At 28.9% G+C, this 21,397-nt stretch overlaps 1 protein-coding gene and 1 long non-coding RNA gene across 7 annotated transcripts in view; both read right to left on the reverse strand.

Annotated features, from left to right (window-relative positions):
- LOC146997697 (inositol polyphosphate-5-phosphatase A-like) overlaps positions 1–21,397 on the reverse strand; it is a 90,190-nt gene that overhangs the window by 25,434 nt on the left and 43,359 nt on the right. For all 4 annotated transcript variants that reach the window (XM_085815495.1, XM_085815494.1, XM_085815492.1 and 1 more), the window contains one exon: positions 15,900–15,987. In XM_085815495.1, the coding sequence (XP_085671621.1) occupies positions 15,900–15,987 (88 nt within the window). The remainder of the gene's footprint in view (positions 1–15,899; positions 15,988–21,397) is intronic.
- On the reverse strand, positions 1,688–8,231 carry LOC146997698 (uncharacterized). 3 transcript variants are annotated; one of them, XR_015040791.1, is made up of 5 exons: positions 7,656–8,231; positions 6,578–6,691; positions 6,150–6,259; positions 4,074–4,116; positions 1,688–1,912 (listed from the first exon to the last, which is right to left on the reverse strand). It is a non-coding gene; the product is annotated as an uncharacterized LOC146997698 (long non-coding RNA). The 3 variants fall into 3 exon arrangements; XR_015040792.1 differs by lacking the exon at positions 6,578–6,691 and having other exon boundaries at positions 7,656–8,229; XR_015040790.1 differs by lacking the exon at positions 7,656–8,231 and having other exon boundaries at positions 6,578–7,067.

Genomic DNA, 21,397 nt, shown 5'->3' on the forward strand with positions numbered 1-21,397 from the left:
CGTAAACATCAATTCTGTGTTTTAAATCAATTAATGCTATCGTTCATTTGCATTTTTGTTTACTAAATTCATTTCATAAATTTAAATTTAGTAAAAAACTGTAGCAAACAGTTGTTTACTAAATAACACTTTAAATAAATTATTTGCTTTTTCGAAGGACATTTTCTTATGCCATGTAAATGAACGATAGCATTAATTGATTTAAAACATAGAACTCAGGTTTACAAAATTTATTGCATATTTTGTAGTCACTTTGAAATGAAATATTAAAAGTGATTTTCAGCCTTTTAGTGTTATGTAATTTTTGAATAGAAATTAATTTTTTTGCATTTAAATTTTCCAGTTATATATATTCCATATTGCTGTACATACCTAAAAGGTGGATATGTAAAAATTTGATATTAAATTAATTTTATCTTTTAATCATAATATGCAGAACATTTTTGCATAGATTTATATAAAAAATAAGAGATTAAAATAAGCACATTTTACGAAAAATGCAGTATATAGGTAATTGGAGATTTATGCAAGTTTTTTACCAAAAATGTGCACTTATACACAGTAAAGAGGAGAAGACATCGGACTAAATTTTTACCAGTCATTCGTATATGCAAAGAAAACATAGGGAAGATTTAGGTCAATTACTATCAAATATATAAGTTTTTGTAAAGTAAAAAATAAATATAAGTAAAATACAGGGCATATCTACGTTAATTTCTATCTATAGTACAATATAGTTAACAAATTCAGTAAACGAATGTAGCACAAAAGAAAACATCATACGTTTAGATTATTTGAATGAGTGTGCTAAATTTTAAAATTGTTAAATATAAACCAGGAAATTGTAGAAAACTTACCTTTTCCAATAGTTTACCAAGTTGACTTTGTTATTTTCCTTGAAGATGAATGTTTAATGTCACAAATATTTCATTCATATCTTCAGATAATACAAATATCTACATATTTATTTATTAAAATTCAGTTTATCCCAAACATGTTAAAGAAAATATTAATTTGCACGCAAGTTAATTGAGTAACTTCTGTTTTAATTACACACATAATTATGATATGTAAAAATTTTACATTTATCAGTCAATCTTGCAATGTATTATAATCTATTATTGTTGTCTTTCTCAGTTTAAAATCTTATAAATATATTAGATCAGTACTAAAAGTTCACCTCTACAAAAGAAATTCTTTATTGAGGTATTTTTAAAAAGTTCCCTTTTACAATGTAACTGTTAATTTCATAAAATTATGCAAATTCAAAATTACCTAAATATGTTTTTTATTTTATCTTATATAGCAGATAAAATTTTAAAAAGTTAATTTGTTTAGGAATATTGAAGTTTTTAAATATTTATCTCATGTGACTTTTTCTATAACATCATTATACATGTACATGTTGATGTGGACATACCAATTATTTTTTTTTTCATCAAATAGCTTTATGGTATTAGATTTAAAAAGAGGCAACTGGGCAAAAGAAAGAAATTAGAAGTTGGCTAATTTTTTATTAATTTGTTGTCAAATGCTGTACACTTTAGATTATGCTCATATGATGACAATGAGTTATTTAAATTATAAAATTATAATGAACATATCCCACATAAATTAACAAGTATAAAATTTCAAGTTGTTTGAAGTATTATGAACTGTAATACTTGCAAAAGAAATACACATGAAATTAATTTAAGAATTAGGTTTATTTTACAGGTATTCGAAAACTGCAATTACTGTTAAACAATAAAAACTAACATTAAATCTGAAGAGCATATTTTTTTCAATAATAAAATTCAACATAGACTTCATGCAGCTTCGCCATATTTGTTCTACAGTTCACTGTCTTTAATATCCTGCTCGATTTTTGTAAAAGTGAATTCTTTGTCACCCAATGTTTTGAGAACAGCTCCTAAACAAGAAAAAGAAAAATTTGTAATAATTTCACACTTCAGATGTTTTCAGCTTTTAAATATAGTTGAAGTATTAAAAGATGCATATAAAATGCACTGAGTATTTCATATTTAAAAATTTACATTTCAGTAATTAAAAATTAAATTTCATACTATCACACAGTAAGCTTTAATTATATACCTTACACAATGCCTATAATTTCAAGTAAAAAATACTTAAGATTTGTTTAGAACTGCAAGGTTGAGAAAGTCTTTAATGGCTATGTTTGTATTTAAGTACATGAGAAAAAACTTAATTTTGTATTAATTATATTGCATTAGCCTTTTCAATTTTACTCCTACATATATAGTAAAGAATATTCGCTTTCTTACAGATAACTTTTTCTTAAATAAAGAGTAAGCAGAAAACTAATCACAACACTATGTACATATAACAGAATACTTCATAAACATATACATGTCATTAACATACGTATATGCATTAACAGGCTATTTGACACGTTTCAATAAACCAGAAACCAATACACAATCAAAAGTATTATCCGTAAATTCCTCCAAAATCAGAGCAAAAATCTTTAATTATGATAATAATGGCATCTCAGTTTGCAATATAAAATATTTCAAGTCTACATTCATGTGCATTCTAAGCAAACAGAAAGCTGAATAACAATAAAATTATAAATACCATAAAAAAGTTAAGAGCCACGTAGAATGATAGCAAGACTAAATGAAGTCTTCCTTCAAAAATCAATTTAAATTCAAAAATTTGCCTTCCTGTTTAACATCTCAAAATAGGGTTACTGCTTTGACTAACTAAATTTCCTGTCATGGCAAAATAAAAATTGTCACTTCTGTTGCAGGAAATATTTGCTGCAAACTTTGTATGCAAATAATCCAGTGAAAAAATTTTAATTGTAGCTTGAATATTTTCTTTATTAAATAAATGAAAAATTGCCACATAATATTAATTTATGATCCACATGAAGCTTTTTACCTCTACCATATCATGCAGCTATTTTAAAATATATACTCTCATATAAAAGCCACAGAATTTTTTTACCAATATTAATATAGTATAAATCATTAATAAATCTTCTAAAAACAGCCCCAAATTTTCTGAATTTGATACCCAAAACATAATTCTACGTAACTGTTAATGTATGCATTTGCTTGCACATACTTATGTGCAAGAGTGTATGTATACATAAATGAATTATACACACAAAAACTTAACGTATTAACTTTAATAAATTCTTAATTAGCAGGATGACTCAATTAAGGCAAAATATGAAAGAAATCTACCTGATGGAATAGTTGTAAAAGATATATTTAAAAAAAGCTAATATTGTTTACCTTACACATGGCAGAAATTGAGTAAACTGTATGCAGCTGGATTATTTATTAGGAATAGAAGTTAGATCAAAGTACCAAAGTCACACCAGGGCTTTAACCATTTGGGTGCAAAGAAGCATCTCAATTTAAAAAAGAATAATTTAAAAAAGCTAATAGAATTTATAACTTTTACAATCTAGTACAAATATTAGACACATAAACAACACTAAATGCCATTATTTACTTGCATATTTTCCTTCTTTGTGTACTTTACTCCTTAATTTTTCAGGATATGATTTAGAAACAGAGTTATGGTAAAAATGTATACTGGTAAAAAAAATATTGCTGAAACTGATAAGTCCTTTGAATTATATACTATAGTGCAAAGAGGGATGGAATATGTGACTAAATATGATAAATCAGATTACAATAACATTAAACAAATAACATGAAAAACTGAAAAAAGAAATTTTATTTGAAATTATTTTTTAACTCATGGAAAGACAAACAGTTTTTCCAACTTATTAAATTCAATTATATTTTACCTTCGTCAAACCAATATTGGTAAGAGAGTTGTATTTAAAATTGGTGCTAAGCTAAAGCTGCTTTCTTGCCTAATTTTATACTATTGAAAATACCGGTAATTGTCAAAGTTATTCGTAGTCAATATGTGTAAGATTATTAATGAGCTGCCAAACCGCAGTTAACCAGCTAATATACTACATTCAACATTATTATTTTTCTTTTTGAATGTCAGGTTTTCATTATTTCTGCCAATATATCTGTAACAGGACATAAAGATTGAGTTAAAGTAGAATAGAAAATTACCTTGCAAGTTAGCACCTTTACCTTAGTGGCAGTACTTCATTCTCTAGAAAAAACATTTTAAATTATTATACTTAAACAAAAAATTCATATTTGTTACAGCAAAACATCATTAACACAATAAACCAGAGTTGAATGCAAATCTAGTTTAACTCCATTTTTGAAAACTAGTTTATTACTTTTAATTTAAAAATAATAAAAAAATAAGGTACGTATTATGATGACTACCTAGATATCTCGCCTAAACTGGCAATTCTTGTAGGTTATACAGGTTAACCCTAACATAGGTTATAGAGGGCACTAAGATAGAGTATTAATCCCACACTAGAGACTCTAACATTTGGTAGGAACAGTTTGAAAAGTGAAACAGATATTTATAGTGAACCAATGCAAAACAAAAACAATAGTTCTTTAGGGACAAAGCCCCTTTGGACTAATAAATACGAGTAAATTAACAGCTTTTAGCTATTTTTTCTTCTTGTAAAAAATAGACATACAGAATATTTTTAGAAAATAACAGTACTTTAAGCATGCATTTTCCACATATTTAACACAATTCATTCTAGTTCTGTTGCAATACTGGCAAAGGTACTCCTCTGTTATTAGGACGGGATTCAGAAATGTACAATGAAACCTCAAGATACGAGGTAAGTATGAGCAAAACACGAGCATTAATTCGAGTAACGAGCAATGAGCCAGGCTATTGGTATGGGTGGCGCCATTTCCCGATCCGGCTCAACTCGGAGAATCCCCTCATCAGATCACTCAGTGTTCTTTTATATACGTGTTTGTGCACTTGTAAGTTAATTGTTTTGACATTTAACGTGAAAATAATTATTTCAAGATGCCTCGCAAGAAGATTGTTGCCTCAGATAGTGCTGCAAAGAAAAATAAGGAGGCCATGGCCGTCGATATCAAGAAAGAAATCGTAGATAAACATAAGCATGGTGACAGAATTGGCGAAGACTTGCGGCCTTTCAACATCGAAAATCTATACTATTCTGAAGAAGCAGGAAGAAATTAAGAAACCTGATGTAGCCAAAGGAATTATCGTTGCTTCCAAGCACCATAAAAGTACTCCTAGATATTGAGAAGCTGTTGTTGGTGTGGATAAATGAGAAGGAGTTAAAATGTTGGTAACAAAGTTAAACTATGGTTATATTATTTACAAGTGTTATTTATTAGGAAAAATTGACTTGATATTAAAATGTTGATATTTTTTGGGGTGTGAAACGGGTTAACTGAATTTCTGTTATTTTCAATGGGGAAGCTTGTTTCTAGATACGAGAAATTCACTATACCAGTTGAATGCTGGAATGAATTAAACTCGTATCTCGGGGTTCCACAGTAGATATGTAAGCATGTGTATATGCATGTATGCGCATATGTGTGTATAAGTATACACATACATACATAAAGAATATACACATGCACACATGAGCACCTACATTTAAAAATGCATGCATATAAACACACACTTCTGAATCTGGTCCTGATAACAGAAGAATACCTACATGAATCATAGGATTTACATTAATCAGTTTTATTAGAATTCTTAAATGAAATCTTCACTATCCGAAAATTCAGTTTCATTTCCAGCTGAAACTGTATCAGGACAATCTCATTTATATTATTTCCCTCTAACAACTGAACATTTTGAAAACCTTTTCTATTCCATGGAAAACTAATGCTACATTAAACACACATTTTCTAAATCTGAAAATTTTAAGTTAGCTTAGAAACTGTAATCATTCTTAAAAAAGTTTGATTTATGCAGATGTTAGATCAATAAAATTACTTTCCTGTGAAAAAGTAATATGGCATTGAACAACATGATTTTACACATCAAGATATACTGAGTGAAAATTCCTGAAATGTTTTATTTCTTGGTATCTCTGCAAGAATTGTATAAATAAGACTACCTCCCTTTTTTTTAAAAAAAAATTTTTTAGTAAATACTATGAAGAAAATTGGTTACATTATTTACAGTTCATAATTAATAGAAAATAAATCATTTCTTAGCTTATCAGAATTTATTTTTATCACATTCATAAACAGTACTAATTTAAACAAACATACCATTATGATTTCAGTAACTATGAAATAGAAAATCCAAATCTGCATCTTTGATGGTCTAGTAGATTGGATGTCTTGTTTACTACAATTCAGCAGGGTGCTGACTCCCCAGACTGTAATATATATATATAATTAATTTACAAGGGAAAAAGCAACAAAAATATAAACAATTTCTTGGTTTTATATAAGCATTTCTGCACATTTACAATTTTAATTTTTTTAACTATCTAGTTATATCAAAATACATGATTTAGTAAAATATAATTTAAGGTATTTTAGATCAAATGCTAATTTTTCAATAAATTTTTTCATGCAAGTTTAATAATCAACATAACTATCAAGTTTTGACTTTAAAAATTATGTTTAGAGAAACTTGAAGCTGCAGTGAATAGTAATAAATTTATTCAAAACTGAAAGTAAAGCATTCTTACTTTATTTTCTTTCTTTAACTATGGCAGATCTTTCAAAACAACAAAATCAACAATTTAAAAATGCATGCATATAAACACACACTTCTGAATCTGGTCCTGATAACAGAAGAATACCTACATGAATCATAGGATTTACATTAATCAGTTTTATTAGAATTCTTAAATGCAGAGGATTTACATTAATCAGTTTTATTAGAATTCTTAAATGAAATCTTCACTATCCGAAAATTCAGTTTCATTTTTAGCTGAAACTGTATCAGGACAATCTCATTTATATTATTTCCCTCTAACAACTGAACATTTTGAAAACCTTTTCAATTCCATGGAAAACTAATGCTACATTAAACATACATTTTCTAAATCAGAAAATTTAGAACAAACAAAAAAGAAATGCATTCATGAAAGGACTTAGGACTTACTTATTATTCATGAAAGGATATATTTCAGTAATTACAAGTGCATAAAAATTCAGTATATATATAAAAAAAAAAAATTAACACAGATTTGGAACAAAGCACCTGTGTTTCTATGGCATAAAATTTCCTTTTTTAATAGCACAATATCTTTGAGTTAAAGATTATATATTAAAGCAAATTTATAAAACTAAATTCAAAAATAAGAAATTAAATTATTTTTAGGGAAAACACTAAGCAAATAAAAAATTTTGAATTTCATAAATAAATGAAAGTTACATGCTTTATTTTTTGGCATAAGGTAGATAATATTTCCATAACAGATTTCTGAACAATTAGTCATGTTAATATTGCCTTTCTTTTTCCATTAAAAGCTATTTCCTGCTTAATTACAGTATGCTTTAAGATAAATATTAAAACGTTTGAGTAAAAATAATATAACTATAAAAAGGTGAGACACATACAAAAAGGAGTGACACAAACAGTAAGAAACAGACTAGTGCAAAATTTAACAGTACCAAATCCTGAAAATGAATCATTAGGCACGTACACAAAAGAACAACACATGGAAAATCACATTTCCTACACAGACGCTATTTATAAAATTTTATATAGGTGAAGAAAGTACGAGTATTAAACACTGAAAATATAAAATATTCACTTACTTTCTTCAAATAATTAGTAACTTCGATGGATTCAGTCACAAACGCCAATTCATGAACAAACAGTATTCTTTGCGACTTTACCATTCTTTTCGACCGCCATTGCTGAGTGCTGACTTCACAAATATCCCGCCACAACCGGAAGTAGAAAGTGTCTGCTTTGCCATTGGTCAGTGAACAAGAATTGCAACGTTTTTTTTTTTTCTTTATAATTAAACATATTAAGAAAGCCTCTAAATTAGCATATGAAATAAACTTACTTTTACATTACATAAATTTATATTCACAGCATCTCTGTATTAAGGTAATAATTAAATTTTTCTACGAAAAATAGAAATGTCTGTGTATGCGCATGCTCAGTGTATAATCGTAAATCCGCTTAATTTTTATAAGTTAGCGTAAAATTAACTATGCAAATTTTGAGTTCATTTAACTGGACCCTTGTACTTATTCTGTAGATCTCCATATTAAGAATGTCTTTAACTGTTTCAGGAAAAATATAAAATATAATATAATTATTTATTTACATTATTTATTAATTTTTTCCTCATATAAAAATTATTAAAATCGCTATATCATTTTTTCCGTACATTAAACAAAATTTTAAAAAATTAGCCTCATATGATTTTTATAACAAAGATTAAAGGAACTGAAATATATGTAAAATATCAGGATTCAGCTTGCAATTTCGTAGAGTTATTATTATTATTATTAAATAAAAATATTAGTATATCTTTGATTATAATTAATTATCCTTTGGTCTATATTAAACTATTGTTCAAGAAGTTAAACGTTTTCTAGCATCTTCTGCTGTATTTATTATTCTATTCCTCGACATGAAAGATTTGCTAGTCTTATTCCAATTTAATTGCCCACATTTGCTAAATAAAATAAGGAGAGTATTGTACCAAACTCAGTAAGTACACAAATTTAATATACAGCTTATTCCAGTTAAATGGGTAATAGGATTTTCATAAAAGAAATTAAATTGTGTAAATTAATGTAAGTGTTGATATGAATAAAAATAACAAATTTGATATAAGAAAATAAATAAGTTATTTTGAAGCTGTTTGAATTAAGAAAATATAATTTTTTGCAAAAATGCATGTAAAGATTTAGCTCACATGTTAAAATTTATAGAAAAATTTTAGCCTCATATATGAATGCCCCTTTTTTCATGTTCGTGGACAAGGAAAACAAAGTAAAATGCCAGAAATACACTAAATATTTTGAATTAATAAACTTCATTTTCAATCTTTTTAGACTTCGTATAATATCCGTAAAAGTAACGAATAAAATATACCATAAAGGCAGTAGTTTCTTTCAGAACATTCGGATTCGTATAATATGCGTAAAAGTGACAAATAAAATATACCATCATGGCGGTAGTTTTATCAGTACATTCGGATTCGTATAATTTTCGTAAAAATATCGTGTGAAAAATAACGATCAAGAGTCAACAGTAACTTCAGCCTTTTTCATTCATATAAATTTCGTAAAAGTAACGTGCAAAAAATACCATACCCTTATTTCACCAAAATTATACGTATATTTTTGGAGACGTGCTGCCTGGGTTGTCTTTCATCATCAATCTCATAATACATAGCCAATAGTGTATGGCGGACGATATTAAATTAGGCTAAAATGATTCAGATTCCATAAAATTTCAATTAATGTAGCAGCTTGCGCTGTTCCTTAACCTTCTAGTTTGATCCAGCTCATTATTATTATTATTTTTTTTTTTTTGCAGGCTATTGTTATTACAGCAATTTTATAAAAAAATTAAGTTTCATCTTTCAATTATGTCGAAAAGAGTTACTGATTCTGGAGTTGCAACAGGATCTAAAAAGCAAAAACCTACTTCGATGTCCAATAAGCAAAAAACGGATAAAGGTATACCTGTCTCAAAATTATGTGAGGAGTATGGCATTTGAAAGCCAACTGTATATGACATAAGAAAACAGAAAAAGGAACCTTTTGAATTTTTTGTGGATTCCAACACCCCACTCGCATAACAGAAAAATTGTTTGTTATACTAAAAGTGAAGATCATGGCAAAGTGAACTGAATGGATCAGACGGTGTCACAGAGAGGGCATGCCATTGACGGGTCAAATGCTAATGGCTCAAACTAAATTATTTGACTAAGAAATGAACTTACAAACTAAATGCACATATTCAACAGGTTGGTTAACCAAATTTAAAAATCACCATGGTATAAGGCAATTAAGAATTTCAGGTGAAACAATTATGAACTATTTGTAGATAAATCCAATGAACTTATTAATAGTTAGAAGCTATCTCCAGAACAAATTTACAACACTGATGAAACTGGTCTTTTCAAGCAATATGTATCGCAAAATACCTTGGACACCTTTACAGAAAAGACTCCAATTCGTGTCGAAGATTCCAAAGCGAGATTAACAATTTTTGCATGCGCAGATGCTGCAGGAACGCACAAGTGTAAACTTTTCGTAATTGGAAAAAATACAGGACATCAAGAATTTAAAGGAGTAAAATGTTTCCCATCATATATCGTGTAAATAAAAGAACATGGATGACACAAGTGTTAATGAATGGTTGGTTTGAAAATCATTTCATACCCAAGGCTTGGAAGAATTCGGTTGGTTTACGGAGGCCTGACGTAAAAAATGTTCTGATTATAGACAACTCATCGGCTCATACTTCACTTAAAATTTTAGCAAAAGATAAAGTAACCGTATTATTCTTTCCTTCAAAATGTACGTCCATCATTCAGCCTATGGATATTATCAGAATAGTGTGCATGCTGAAAATTCAAATATAAATTAGAATTTTTTAAATCCTTGTTACACTTCTTGACTATTTTCAAGAATTTTTGAAATATTTTAGCATAAAATCTGCTTTCTGAAGCATCACACGATCTTGGGAGGATGTCTCTTCAGATACTTTAAAAACTGCTTGGCATAATTTGTGGCCAACATTTCATGTTAAGGATGATGAAGATGATAACAGTGAATGTGAAGGCTTTCGGATATCACAAACCAAAGGTTAAATTTTCCAAGTAATGGATTTTTTAATGAAATGTGGAGAAGTGGTAATAAACAAAGATGATATAACAGAAGTTTTTCATTGCAATAACAATGCTCCAATCATCAATCAATTAACGGACAGCGAAATTTGTAGTATGGTTCTAAATCCAGAAAATACCACTAGCAATAGTGAAGAAAGAACACAGAAGTTATTGAAACTGAAAAAATTTCAATTGACAAGTTAGTCGGTGGTGGTGTGGTGTATTTAATTATGGCAAAGCACACTAGGGCTATCTGCCTAAGGGGAGGGATGCCTTCGTGGAGGACTTTCTAAGAGAAACTGGCTCGTATAATCATTAAACATGGGGAAAACCCCGAAGACACCAATGCAGCCAGGCCTATCGCGGGATTTGAACCTTGGACTGAACTACCAGTGTTCAGCAACGTTACCGCTCGGCCGCTGGTGGGCGACAAGTTAGTCGGAATTCTTGACATAACAACTACAGTACTTGAACAGCAAAACTTTGTAACTGAACAATTATGTCCATCTATAGAACTGAAGAGAAAGTATAAGCACAAATAACGAAGCAACTCAAACAATTTACAATGAAAGAAATGTTTAATAAAGTAAACAAATAAATACAGTACAAAATCCAAAATCTGGATGTCCATTATCTGGAATGATCTAAAATTCGGACATCAAAAACCTCCAAAACCTTTTTTACTCGTAGGCTTTACACATGCATATTTGATTTTCCCCTCTGCGCATAATAAAACATCTGGAGAGTCCCAATTCTTAATTTCTCTTCAACACTATATAAAATACCTTGTTATTGAAGAAATAATCATTTTAGTGTAAATTTGTATGACCAGTAATTTGGCTCTGTATCTGCTAGGCACACATCTCAAATGGAAACATTCCACATAGATCCATCATTGATCTGATGTCAACTTGGCAAATCATTATTTATTGTACTTTCCTTTCATCACTGCATGTTTTTTGGCATACAAATTTATGACACTCTAAAATGTGACATATCTCAAAAATTCCTTTATGTGTGTTTTCAGTGCCATTTTGCTGTTCACAGCTCATTTGTTTACATTCCACAAAATGAGCATGTTTATGTCAGTGGAAGAATACACACATGCTTTTGAAAACAGCCCTTGTAAAGCTTCTTCTGGCTTTAAAAATAGAAAATATGATAGCGAAAAAGAGCCTAAAGAGGGGAGAGATTTCCTATAAGTTTAAAATTTTAATTCTAGTACTTCTGGTAGTGTCATTAATCAAAATGTGCCTACGCAGAATATAATATTGAAATCAACAAACAGATTCAATTTAGGGAAAGCCTTATTAAGAGGGGGTTTGTGAGCTGTGTAGTTATTTGTAATTTTTTATTAATAATCTTTTTCTCTCATTTAAGAGTGTAAAAATAACTTTAAAAGATGAAGTTTTCTTTTGAACAAAATTCTCGGATGCATATTTCGAAAAGCATTCTTCACTTCCTTAAAATATTTTCCTATTTTATCTCTCCATTATGTTTTTCGACACTTCTACCGGTTTTTAAGAACAGATCTATCTGTATTAAAAAATAATTAAGGTATGAGTGCATTTTACTTATTCATGAGAAAATAATCTATATATATAACATAGAAATTAGAAAGAGCAAAATGTAAACAAAAGTCAGAAAGTTATAACCTATTATCAGCACAACCTGAACAACCATTAGTCCCAAAGTATGCAGTTTATCGAAACTGTACAGTGTGAGTATATATAAATATATAATTTTCTGTACACACTACATTACAACTTGAGGCTTAAATACCTAGATTAAATTAAATTTGGACTTGGATGTTCCCCATGCATGGCTTATCCTTTACACAGCAGGTCAAAGATTCACTTAAGAAAAGCAATTCTACTAGAGTTTAATGTTCAAAATATTTCTCATAAAATGTAAGAGCAGTCTATAGAAAAAATTTAAATGAATACATATGTTTGAAATCTCCTAACAAAAAAAGAATGACACAGGCATAAATACTGTAAGAAAACTAAAATTATATTTCAGTTCTAAATTTTATAAAATTTACAACTGAAATTATAGTAAAATTCCGAAGACCTTCAAAACAATCATTTTTTAAACTTTGCACAGGCATAAATACTGAAAGAAAATTAAAATTAAATTTCAGTTCCAAACATCATAACATTTACAACTGAATATGTTGTAAAATTCAGAAGACCTTCAAACAATCATTTTTTAAATTTTGCACTCAAATGCTCTATTTGACAAAACTAAATTATGAAACATCACATAATTAAACTAACATACTATGTTTCCTGACATATTTTCCCCTTTTTCTTTTACTAACAGAAAAAAAAAAAAAAAAAAGAGAGAGAGAGAGAGAGAGAGAGACAGAGAGAGAAGAGAAAAAAGGGGGGAATAATGTGAATAATTTAATTTCCAAACGATGCAGCTACAGCTACGAACATAAGAAATGAAAAAGAGTAGTCATAAATAAACAACATGTAATTATATTATTTCTTTAAAAGGAAACCTACATTCCAAGAAGAATACATAGCAGCATTACAGTACCTAATAAGATATCTTCATTTTAACTTATCTATAACTTTAATCTCATACATTCTTATTGTTTTCTCCTTAGGCCTCAAATCATCCACAAATAATTAGAGAAGCTGAATGTGCAGCTGACTCAAGCTAGATTGACTGACCGTTCTTGTTTGCTAAACTGTGGCTAGTTGGTTGTTGTATTGGTCTGGCACAAAGTTCAATACATTGTTGCTACCTTTTTAAAACTTCTGACCAGCATATTTTTAAATGAAATATTTAATTAAAAAAATTAACCTATTTTTTCCCAAATTTATGGTGAATAGAAAGTAAATATTTCTATTATTACATTTATTATTTATAATTATTTATTAAAAATATTGAACTAATTAATTATTTTAAAATTAATAAACTGCTCTGTCTGCTTTTGCTTTACTATAAAATTCAATAGTAAAGAAACTATAATTGTCTAAGTTAAACAAAAGGTTTAGACAGCAACAAGGCAAAAATTGTGAATTTTATCTCTTTAACTGTTTATTTTCTTTAATTTATGCATTTACCATATATACTATAATATATATGTATATTCAGAACTGGTTGAATGACTGAATAATTAAAACAGAAATTAAAAATTTATAAAGTGAAACTAACATTCACTTTACAATAAATATTTTCAGGTTAGAAATTAAAAATTTCACATTTTGTCACTCGAAACCTTTAGATCAGTTTAGATAAAGGTCAAGTTATATTCATTATCTGTTCCAACAAAATACTCAAAAATATTTTTGCAAATTTACTTTATTTAATCATAATTTTTATAAAAACCGGACAAACTGACAATTAATTCAGATCACAAATCTAAAAATCGGCTTGTCTGGTGAAAACTGGCTTGGTGGGAACAATGGATTAAAAATTTAAGGGAAAGGTTCAGTGTGACCTTCACAAGTAGTTTCCAAGGGTTTGCATAAATGAAAACAATCACCATGTGGAAGAATCCATTTTAAATTTTAGGGAAGCTTGTTCTTTGAATGCAGCAAGGAAAGGAAATCATGCAAATATTTTTTAAATCTTCAAAATCAGGTCCTAAAAGGCTAGGAGATAAAATAGGAGAGGGGGGAATACATGAAGAAATACGGTATATTGTAAGGGTGAAATGACAAGCTCAGAGCACAGATATTTTTCTCTAATATTTAAATGAAAAAGAAATAAGCTATAATGAAATTATTAGAAATGTAAATGTTCATTAAGAATTAAAAGTAATTCTTTTCTGACGGACATCTTATTTCCAAATAAAATGGCTACAGTAAATTTAGATCCCATAATAGTGTGAAATTAATATTGTAAAATCTAAACTTTTTCAAAATCAGAGAAATTTAAAAATAAAGTACAATTTTCTAACTCATTTGAAATCACAGGATTTGGATATAAATGCAAGTCCTCTAATACTCTCATTAAATTTCACTCACTTAAAAAGGTTAAATCACAATAAAACAAACCATTTTTAAATAAATAATTCGTATTCGTATATTAAATTATTACATTAACCCCCTGACATACAAATAAAAAAATCTGATGTGTACACAACATGACTTCCTGGTACGGAATATTAAATTACACGCATTTTTGCTTGCATTTTATATAAACTTATTAGATTGAAATAAACCTACTTCGCCGACAGCGCATAAACAATAGAATAAATGCATTCTTTAAAATTCACTTTGTTTACCATAGCGACACTCTGGCGCTAGGTTTACTTAACAGTATTATATTTCATTCATATTATAACTCAGAATGCACAAAATGTATATCATTTAAAGAATTATCTAATCATTGCTACATGTTCTATTCAAATACTATAATAAAGCTAGAACTATGTATAAAAGAAATTAAGCAAACAAAACAAAACAGAAACAGTTTTTCACAGACGATTGAGTATTTCTCATTTAATTAATTCAGTTCTCACTTTGCGAGAAGGCAAAAATACATAAAAACTCAAAATATCTACATTAAAAATTACGAAGTACTAAATCTCAAAAGTGATAACAAGAGTGATGGCTTATGACATCATAGTTTTTGGGAATGGTTTTTAATGCAAAATATATAAATTAATTGTAGGTACTGTGGAACATATGAACACTATTAGTTAAAATTGCTCATTTATAGAAATAAATCAAGTGCACAGCCAAAATTTGGTACATAACGACTTCAACTGAAAAACAAGTGTTGTTCATACATTATTCTTTTTGTTTTGAAGTGTGATCCATTACTAATTTAATTTAATGATGATTTAATTTTACACAGTCAAAAAAAAAAAAAAATCTGAAGATTGATTAGGTGAAAATACAGATAAACTGCTTAGTATTTTTCTGTTACTTGTATTATAATATGGGTAATTCTATTTTCCTGTGTTTTTGCCTCAGATTAAATGATTTTTAGTTAACCATAAGCATGTTCCCCAGTATTACCCCAATACATCAAGAGTTTAGTAATTCATAGTCCCCTTGAAATATGTTTGCCAGCTATTTGATCAAAAGAAACTAGAGGGATTAAATTAATGCAGAGTAAGAACCAAAGATTTGTTATGAAAATGCTTTTAAAAAAAGCAATATGCAAGGAAAAAAGAATTTAATAGGAAACATTTTTAAGGCTTACAAAAATAACTGATTATGTTTCTTACTGTATATTTTTCTGGACATCTGATATCTTCATCAAGAAATATCCTTAACTGACTAAAAGCAGACAGCTGTTCACTGGTCATGAGAGCTCTAAAAATACAAATTATATACACTTTAACACTTTCCTGAAAGGAATAAATAAAAAAACTTCTACAACCAATGTAAAAACACTATAACATTTCATTACTTATCAATATGCAATTACAGATGCTTTAGCAAGAAACTTAGAGAGAACAAAATATTAACTGTGGATAATCTCACCAAAACTGACATCAAAGCAGAATAGCACTGAAGTAATTTATTTTTTATTTAAATATATTATAAACATTTAAACAAAGTGTGTGGTCATGTGGACATCTTTGACAAGGTACATTATTTTGCTGAAAATCATATTTACCTGCTCTGGTTAACTATCAAATAATTCTAATCCTAGAGACACAAGAATCCAGTCAGTTAGTTTTCCCACTTTCCATTGACAAAATATATTAAAAGAATGTTTGCATCTGCCTGTTACATAATTATTACATAACAAGTTCTATGAAATACATGATGCTAGAGTGACAACCAATAAAAATGTCCAATGTTCATTCCTCAAGTGAGTAATATAACATACATAAATAAAGATTAATTTTTGTAATCAAAGCAAGGTCTCTTCACAAGATTTCTCAGATGAGGTAAGTTTTCAGCTCATTTTATATTACATAAATACAGTTAAGAAATGAACTTTGATCACATCCTTATGGTCACTAAAAACTGAATGCTATACTGAATGCTGATGTTAAGAATATTCTTTACATAGCAGCAGCCAGAATGATGCCACAAGCTTGGAACACTCTATATCTTTTAAAAGCACACAATTCATTCAACTCAGAAATTTTATATGCTGAAAATAAATCCTCTATAATTTTCTACCTTCACCTTTCAAGCTACATGTGTGACTCATGAAAGCTGTATTAAATGATGAACAGTCTTTATGGCCGTAAAGGAAGATCATGATATACAAGGAACCATAAGGAATACACAAAGGCATTCCATAAAATTTAGTTTTTTGAAAATATGTTAATGATGAAAAATTTTCAAGCACCATTTCATTGCTTTATGTAATTAAAAACATTGCTATAAAAAAGGAATTACATGATGGCTTAACTCATTATAAAAATGCTTTAAACTGAAGCATTAAAATTTTTCTCTTATGATATATTTTATATTTTTATTTATTTATTGTAATTTATTTTTCCACCAATCATGCCGATTCTTCTAGAACATATTTCATGGTGTTAGCTATATTCTGCTGGTTTCTAAGCTGTAGGAAAAAAAAAGGTAATGAGTGCTAACCCTCCCCAAAACAAAAAGAAACAATGAAATTCATTCCATTTAAATTATTTTAGTTTTTCTATTCTCCAACTTTTAGCAAAAAAAAAAAAAAAAAAAAAAAAAAAAACCATTTGTATTCCCACATTTCTTCTAAATATTTCACTTCTGAAACATCCAGAATATGTAAAATTTCTCATCTAATACTTATTCAGAAAAATGGTTCAAAGCTAACCAAGACTGTTTTTTTTTAAATTATAGTAATGAAAAGTCCAAAAAGCACCAAAACTATAACTCCTCATGCATCTAGCCATCATTGCCTTCATTGAGGCAATTCTGTACTTCTTCAGAAAGAACTGCATTGCTGCTGAGACTAAAAGTTAAGGCTGCACTTTTTTATCTAACTTGCATATTATCCCTCGTATATGGTGTTTTTTTTGGGGGGAGGGGCAAGCACACTAAAATGAAGCAGACAATCAGTTGAACGACAAAAGGAGACAAAGATACTAAACACAGATACCAAAAACCAGGATTATTATGACCATACGGCAAAACTTTCAAATTGGCCGTTGTGATAGCAGGCACTTTCATGAAAAAAGGATGACAATTTTATACACCAGGTCTGAGCATTCTATGACCCACAGGTCACCGAGCAACCCACTTCAGTTTCAGAAATAAGGTAAAAGGCAAATATGAAACAAACACTTGAAGAATATATAAGAACATTAATTGAAACTAAATAACATTAACATTTTTGTTTGATTACAAAGTTCCAGTCAAGAACAAATATTTTTATTTTTAAATTTAAATTGTAGTATAATTTCAAGAAGAAATTGATAAGTTTGGCAGTGCTGTTCTATAATTCCTTGACATCTGAGAACATTAATACTGTTAGCTCAATTCTCCTCATGCACTCTGAGATGTTCAGTAGTCCAAGAATGACTTCAGTAGCGAAAAAAATTGCCATTTTGTTCAACTTATAAATGCAAGCAAATATTTTCACACACAAAATTTATTTTAAGTCAGAACAGGCTGAGCTTAAACACCAAAAATTCAGATGCTTTTGTTATTAAAATGCTATTAATAAAATTCACTTATGTTTGTTTTTATAATTAAAATTGTAATTTAAATTTTTACGTTTAAAGTTTAAAGCATATTAGAATTATTTTCTCAAACAAACTTATTATTCACCCAAACTGATGGTTTTAAAATGAAAACACCACTGGCCCAAAACATCTTAATACAAACATTGTGGTTGATTTTGACCCACAGTCAAAAAAAGGTTGCCAACACCTGCTACACATCATTCCAAGTCAGCTCCACTAAACAGCATTTTGTATAGCACCTTTAATCTTTTGATGATAAATTTTATGTTTTGAAAATAAGCTTTATCATTTTTGCATATCTACTGCTTCTAAATTTTGTAAATATCTGCAATTAAGATGTTTTTTCATGTTAAATCCATAGTTGTCTTGGAATCTTTTTAAAATTGCATGGGCCTTTACCAGCATAATAGGTCACAGGATCACTTTGCTCAGTTCTGTCCCGCTTTTCATGGAGATCAACCCCCAAGGGTAAGGCCTGATGACACCCCTCTTTCCCAATCGCTATCGCTAAGCCACTCAACAGGAGTTCAGCTCACCATATATTTATGTCGTCATCAAGCCATACAAACATCATGCCTCCCAGAGGATTCAAACCCAAACCCAATGAAATATACAGAAGCCAGGACTACTAAATATTATACCGATCAGGGCAGCATAAACCATATCATGATGTGACACTGATGACTTTTATATTTAACAGTTTAAAAATCTGAGCAGAACTTTGTTTCATTCATCATAGAAATCAAACTACAGGATGAACAATGCAAATCAGGGGCAGCTTACTACTGCAACATAGAACACATATCATACAAGGCTTAGAATATATATACTTTGTCAGCATCTGCTCAAGGAGCCTGTAATCACTTTACAGAAAATTACTAAAATTTTCAAATTAGCCGAACTTTCAAAACTGCGCTGACATGGTATGTCAAAATCATTTCAGAAATTAAATATCTCGGTAAATTTCTTTTCCTACTTGAGTCACACTATTAATGCCATATTCTTTATAGTGAGTGTAAATCTTTACTAACATAATCATAGCGAGCAGGGGGCATGTAAAGACTTATATTTCACAATTTTTATAAAATTTGTTTAAAAATAGAGTTACATTTTAAGTAAAAAATAAAAGCTTAAAACAGCTACCTTTTACTTAAAATAAGCCAACAATTTTTGTTGCACACCAGTTTTATGAAACTGAATATAAATACAAACTAAAAGTGTTTAAAAACAACAGATATATTCTTGATTATAAGGAAAAACTCAACCATAAAAATTGGGGGGGGGAAATAGCTTCTACAATCACTTCTACAAAAATTAAGTTGTTACTGATCAAATAATAGCAAATTTATTGGAATTTCTCCCTAGTACCAAATCACTCCACATATGTACTCCATCTTTAGAAGATTTGATTATAAACTTTCCATTACCCCAGTCCCATCAGTCTGAAAATCGTTATAATCATATAAATCAGACATTGCCATAGTAGATACTTCAGGCATATATATATTATACCAAATTGTAGCAAAGATACTAGCACAGAAACTCAATATATGACTCAACATCCAGAAAATTATCAACAATGATTACTCAACATAAAAAAGGTATCTCCGGGTTCTCTGCCAGCCACTTCATTAAAGAAAATAGCAAATTTTTGGTTAAATTCTTCACCAAGCATCCATATTCAACAATTAAATGCGACAAGGTCAAAATCATACCCAAACCCTCTCAGAATTCTCTTACTTTGTCTCAGAGTTCTCAGAGTTCAAATTACTTTATCTGCATTCTTTACACAACTTTTAATCTAGATTAAAATTTATTTGTATAGTGTTGCTTATTACATATATCCTTTCCTTGAATTTCTGATTTTTGTTATATATTTTAGTATCTTCGGATTTTACTGGTTAAGTGCATAGAAGCATTAAACAATATTATTTTTAAAAAATTCTTTTTAAAATAATATTTAATTCTTAATTTTTAAAAATTCTTAATCTTTTTTAGTTAAAAATGTTTTAACTTTAGTTAAAATGCAATCTTGCAGATAGTAAACTATTTACTTTTTAATTATTATTTAACTCTGAATTAAAATTTTCATAAAATCTGAAATTCCCATACAGGAAATTCACATATATTACTTTCGTATTTATAATATGTTATTGGCCATACTTAGAACATTGCCATCAACAATGTGCAAAATTTGCTGAGTTTTTGAAAATCAAAGTTACAGCAGAATATACCCAATATTTGTCCATCAAATTGCTTTTGCCAATAAAGGTAAAAATATGACATTTGACACATAAACACTTTAAAATTTTGGTAGCAAATAACTTTCCTGCGCTACTGCAACCATATTATTACATAAAACTCTTTTGAATTTAAGAAAAAATAATTATGTAAAAACCTATACAATGTAATTTTTTATTCAAATCCTGGATCGCTACAGTTATATTTAAGAATATTTCACACTTTTCATAATTATAAAAAATAAAATTTTAAATTCAGATACAAAAAATTGAACCAGATTATATAATTTCCATGTTTGAAATCATATTCAGGGACCATACACAAACTGAACACAATGTTTGCATTTATACATAATGAAGATAATATATAAGTTTATAAAAAGGTTTCTGATGTTAATATTGGGTCATCTGAAAAATTCTGCATTGTTCAAATTGAAGTACGTTTTCTTATTATTTTGTTACTTCTGATACTGAGTAACCTTGATCAAAGTGGACATGTTCAAATACGATCTTTTCCATACGCATTGCATAATTCTAGAATGTTATAATCATATAAATCAATAGGCCCACCAGCGGCCGAGCGGTAAAGTCGCTGAACACTGGTACTTCGATCCGAGGTTCGAATCCTGCGAACGGGCTGGCTGCATGGGTGTTTTCGTGGTTTTCCCCATGTGTAACGTGTATACGAGCCAGTTTCCCTTAGAAAGTCCTCCACGAAGGCATCCCTCCCCTTAGGGAGATAGCCCTCGAGGCTTTGCCATAATTAAATAACCTAACCTAGAATGTGCTGGGCACAATTTTTTTTTCTTCAGAACAGTGCTAAGAACAGAGAACCTATAAGTT

The sequence above is a fragment of the Stegodyphus dumicola genome, chromosome 4, assembly GCF_044657685.1.
Source record: "Stegodyphus dumicola isolate Sdum_Otavi_A_Nest chromosome 4, ASM4465768v1".
In the NCBI taxonomy this organism is placed as follows: Eukaryota; Metazoa; Arthropoda; class Arachnida; order Araneae; family Eresidae; genus Stegodyphus; species Stegodyphus dumicola.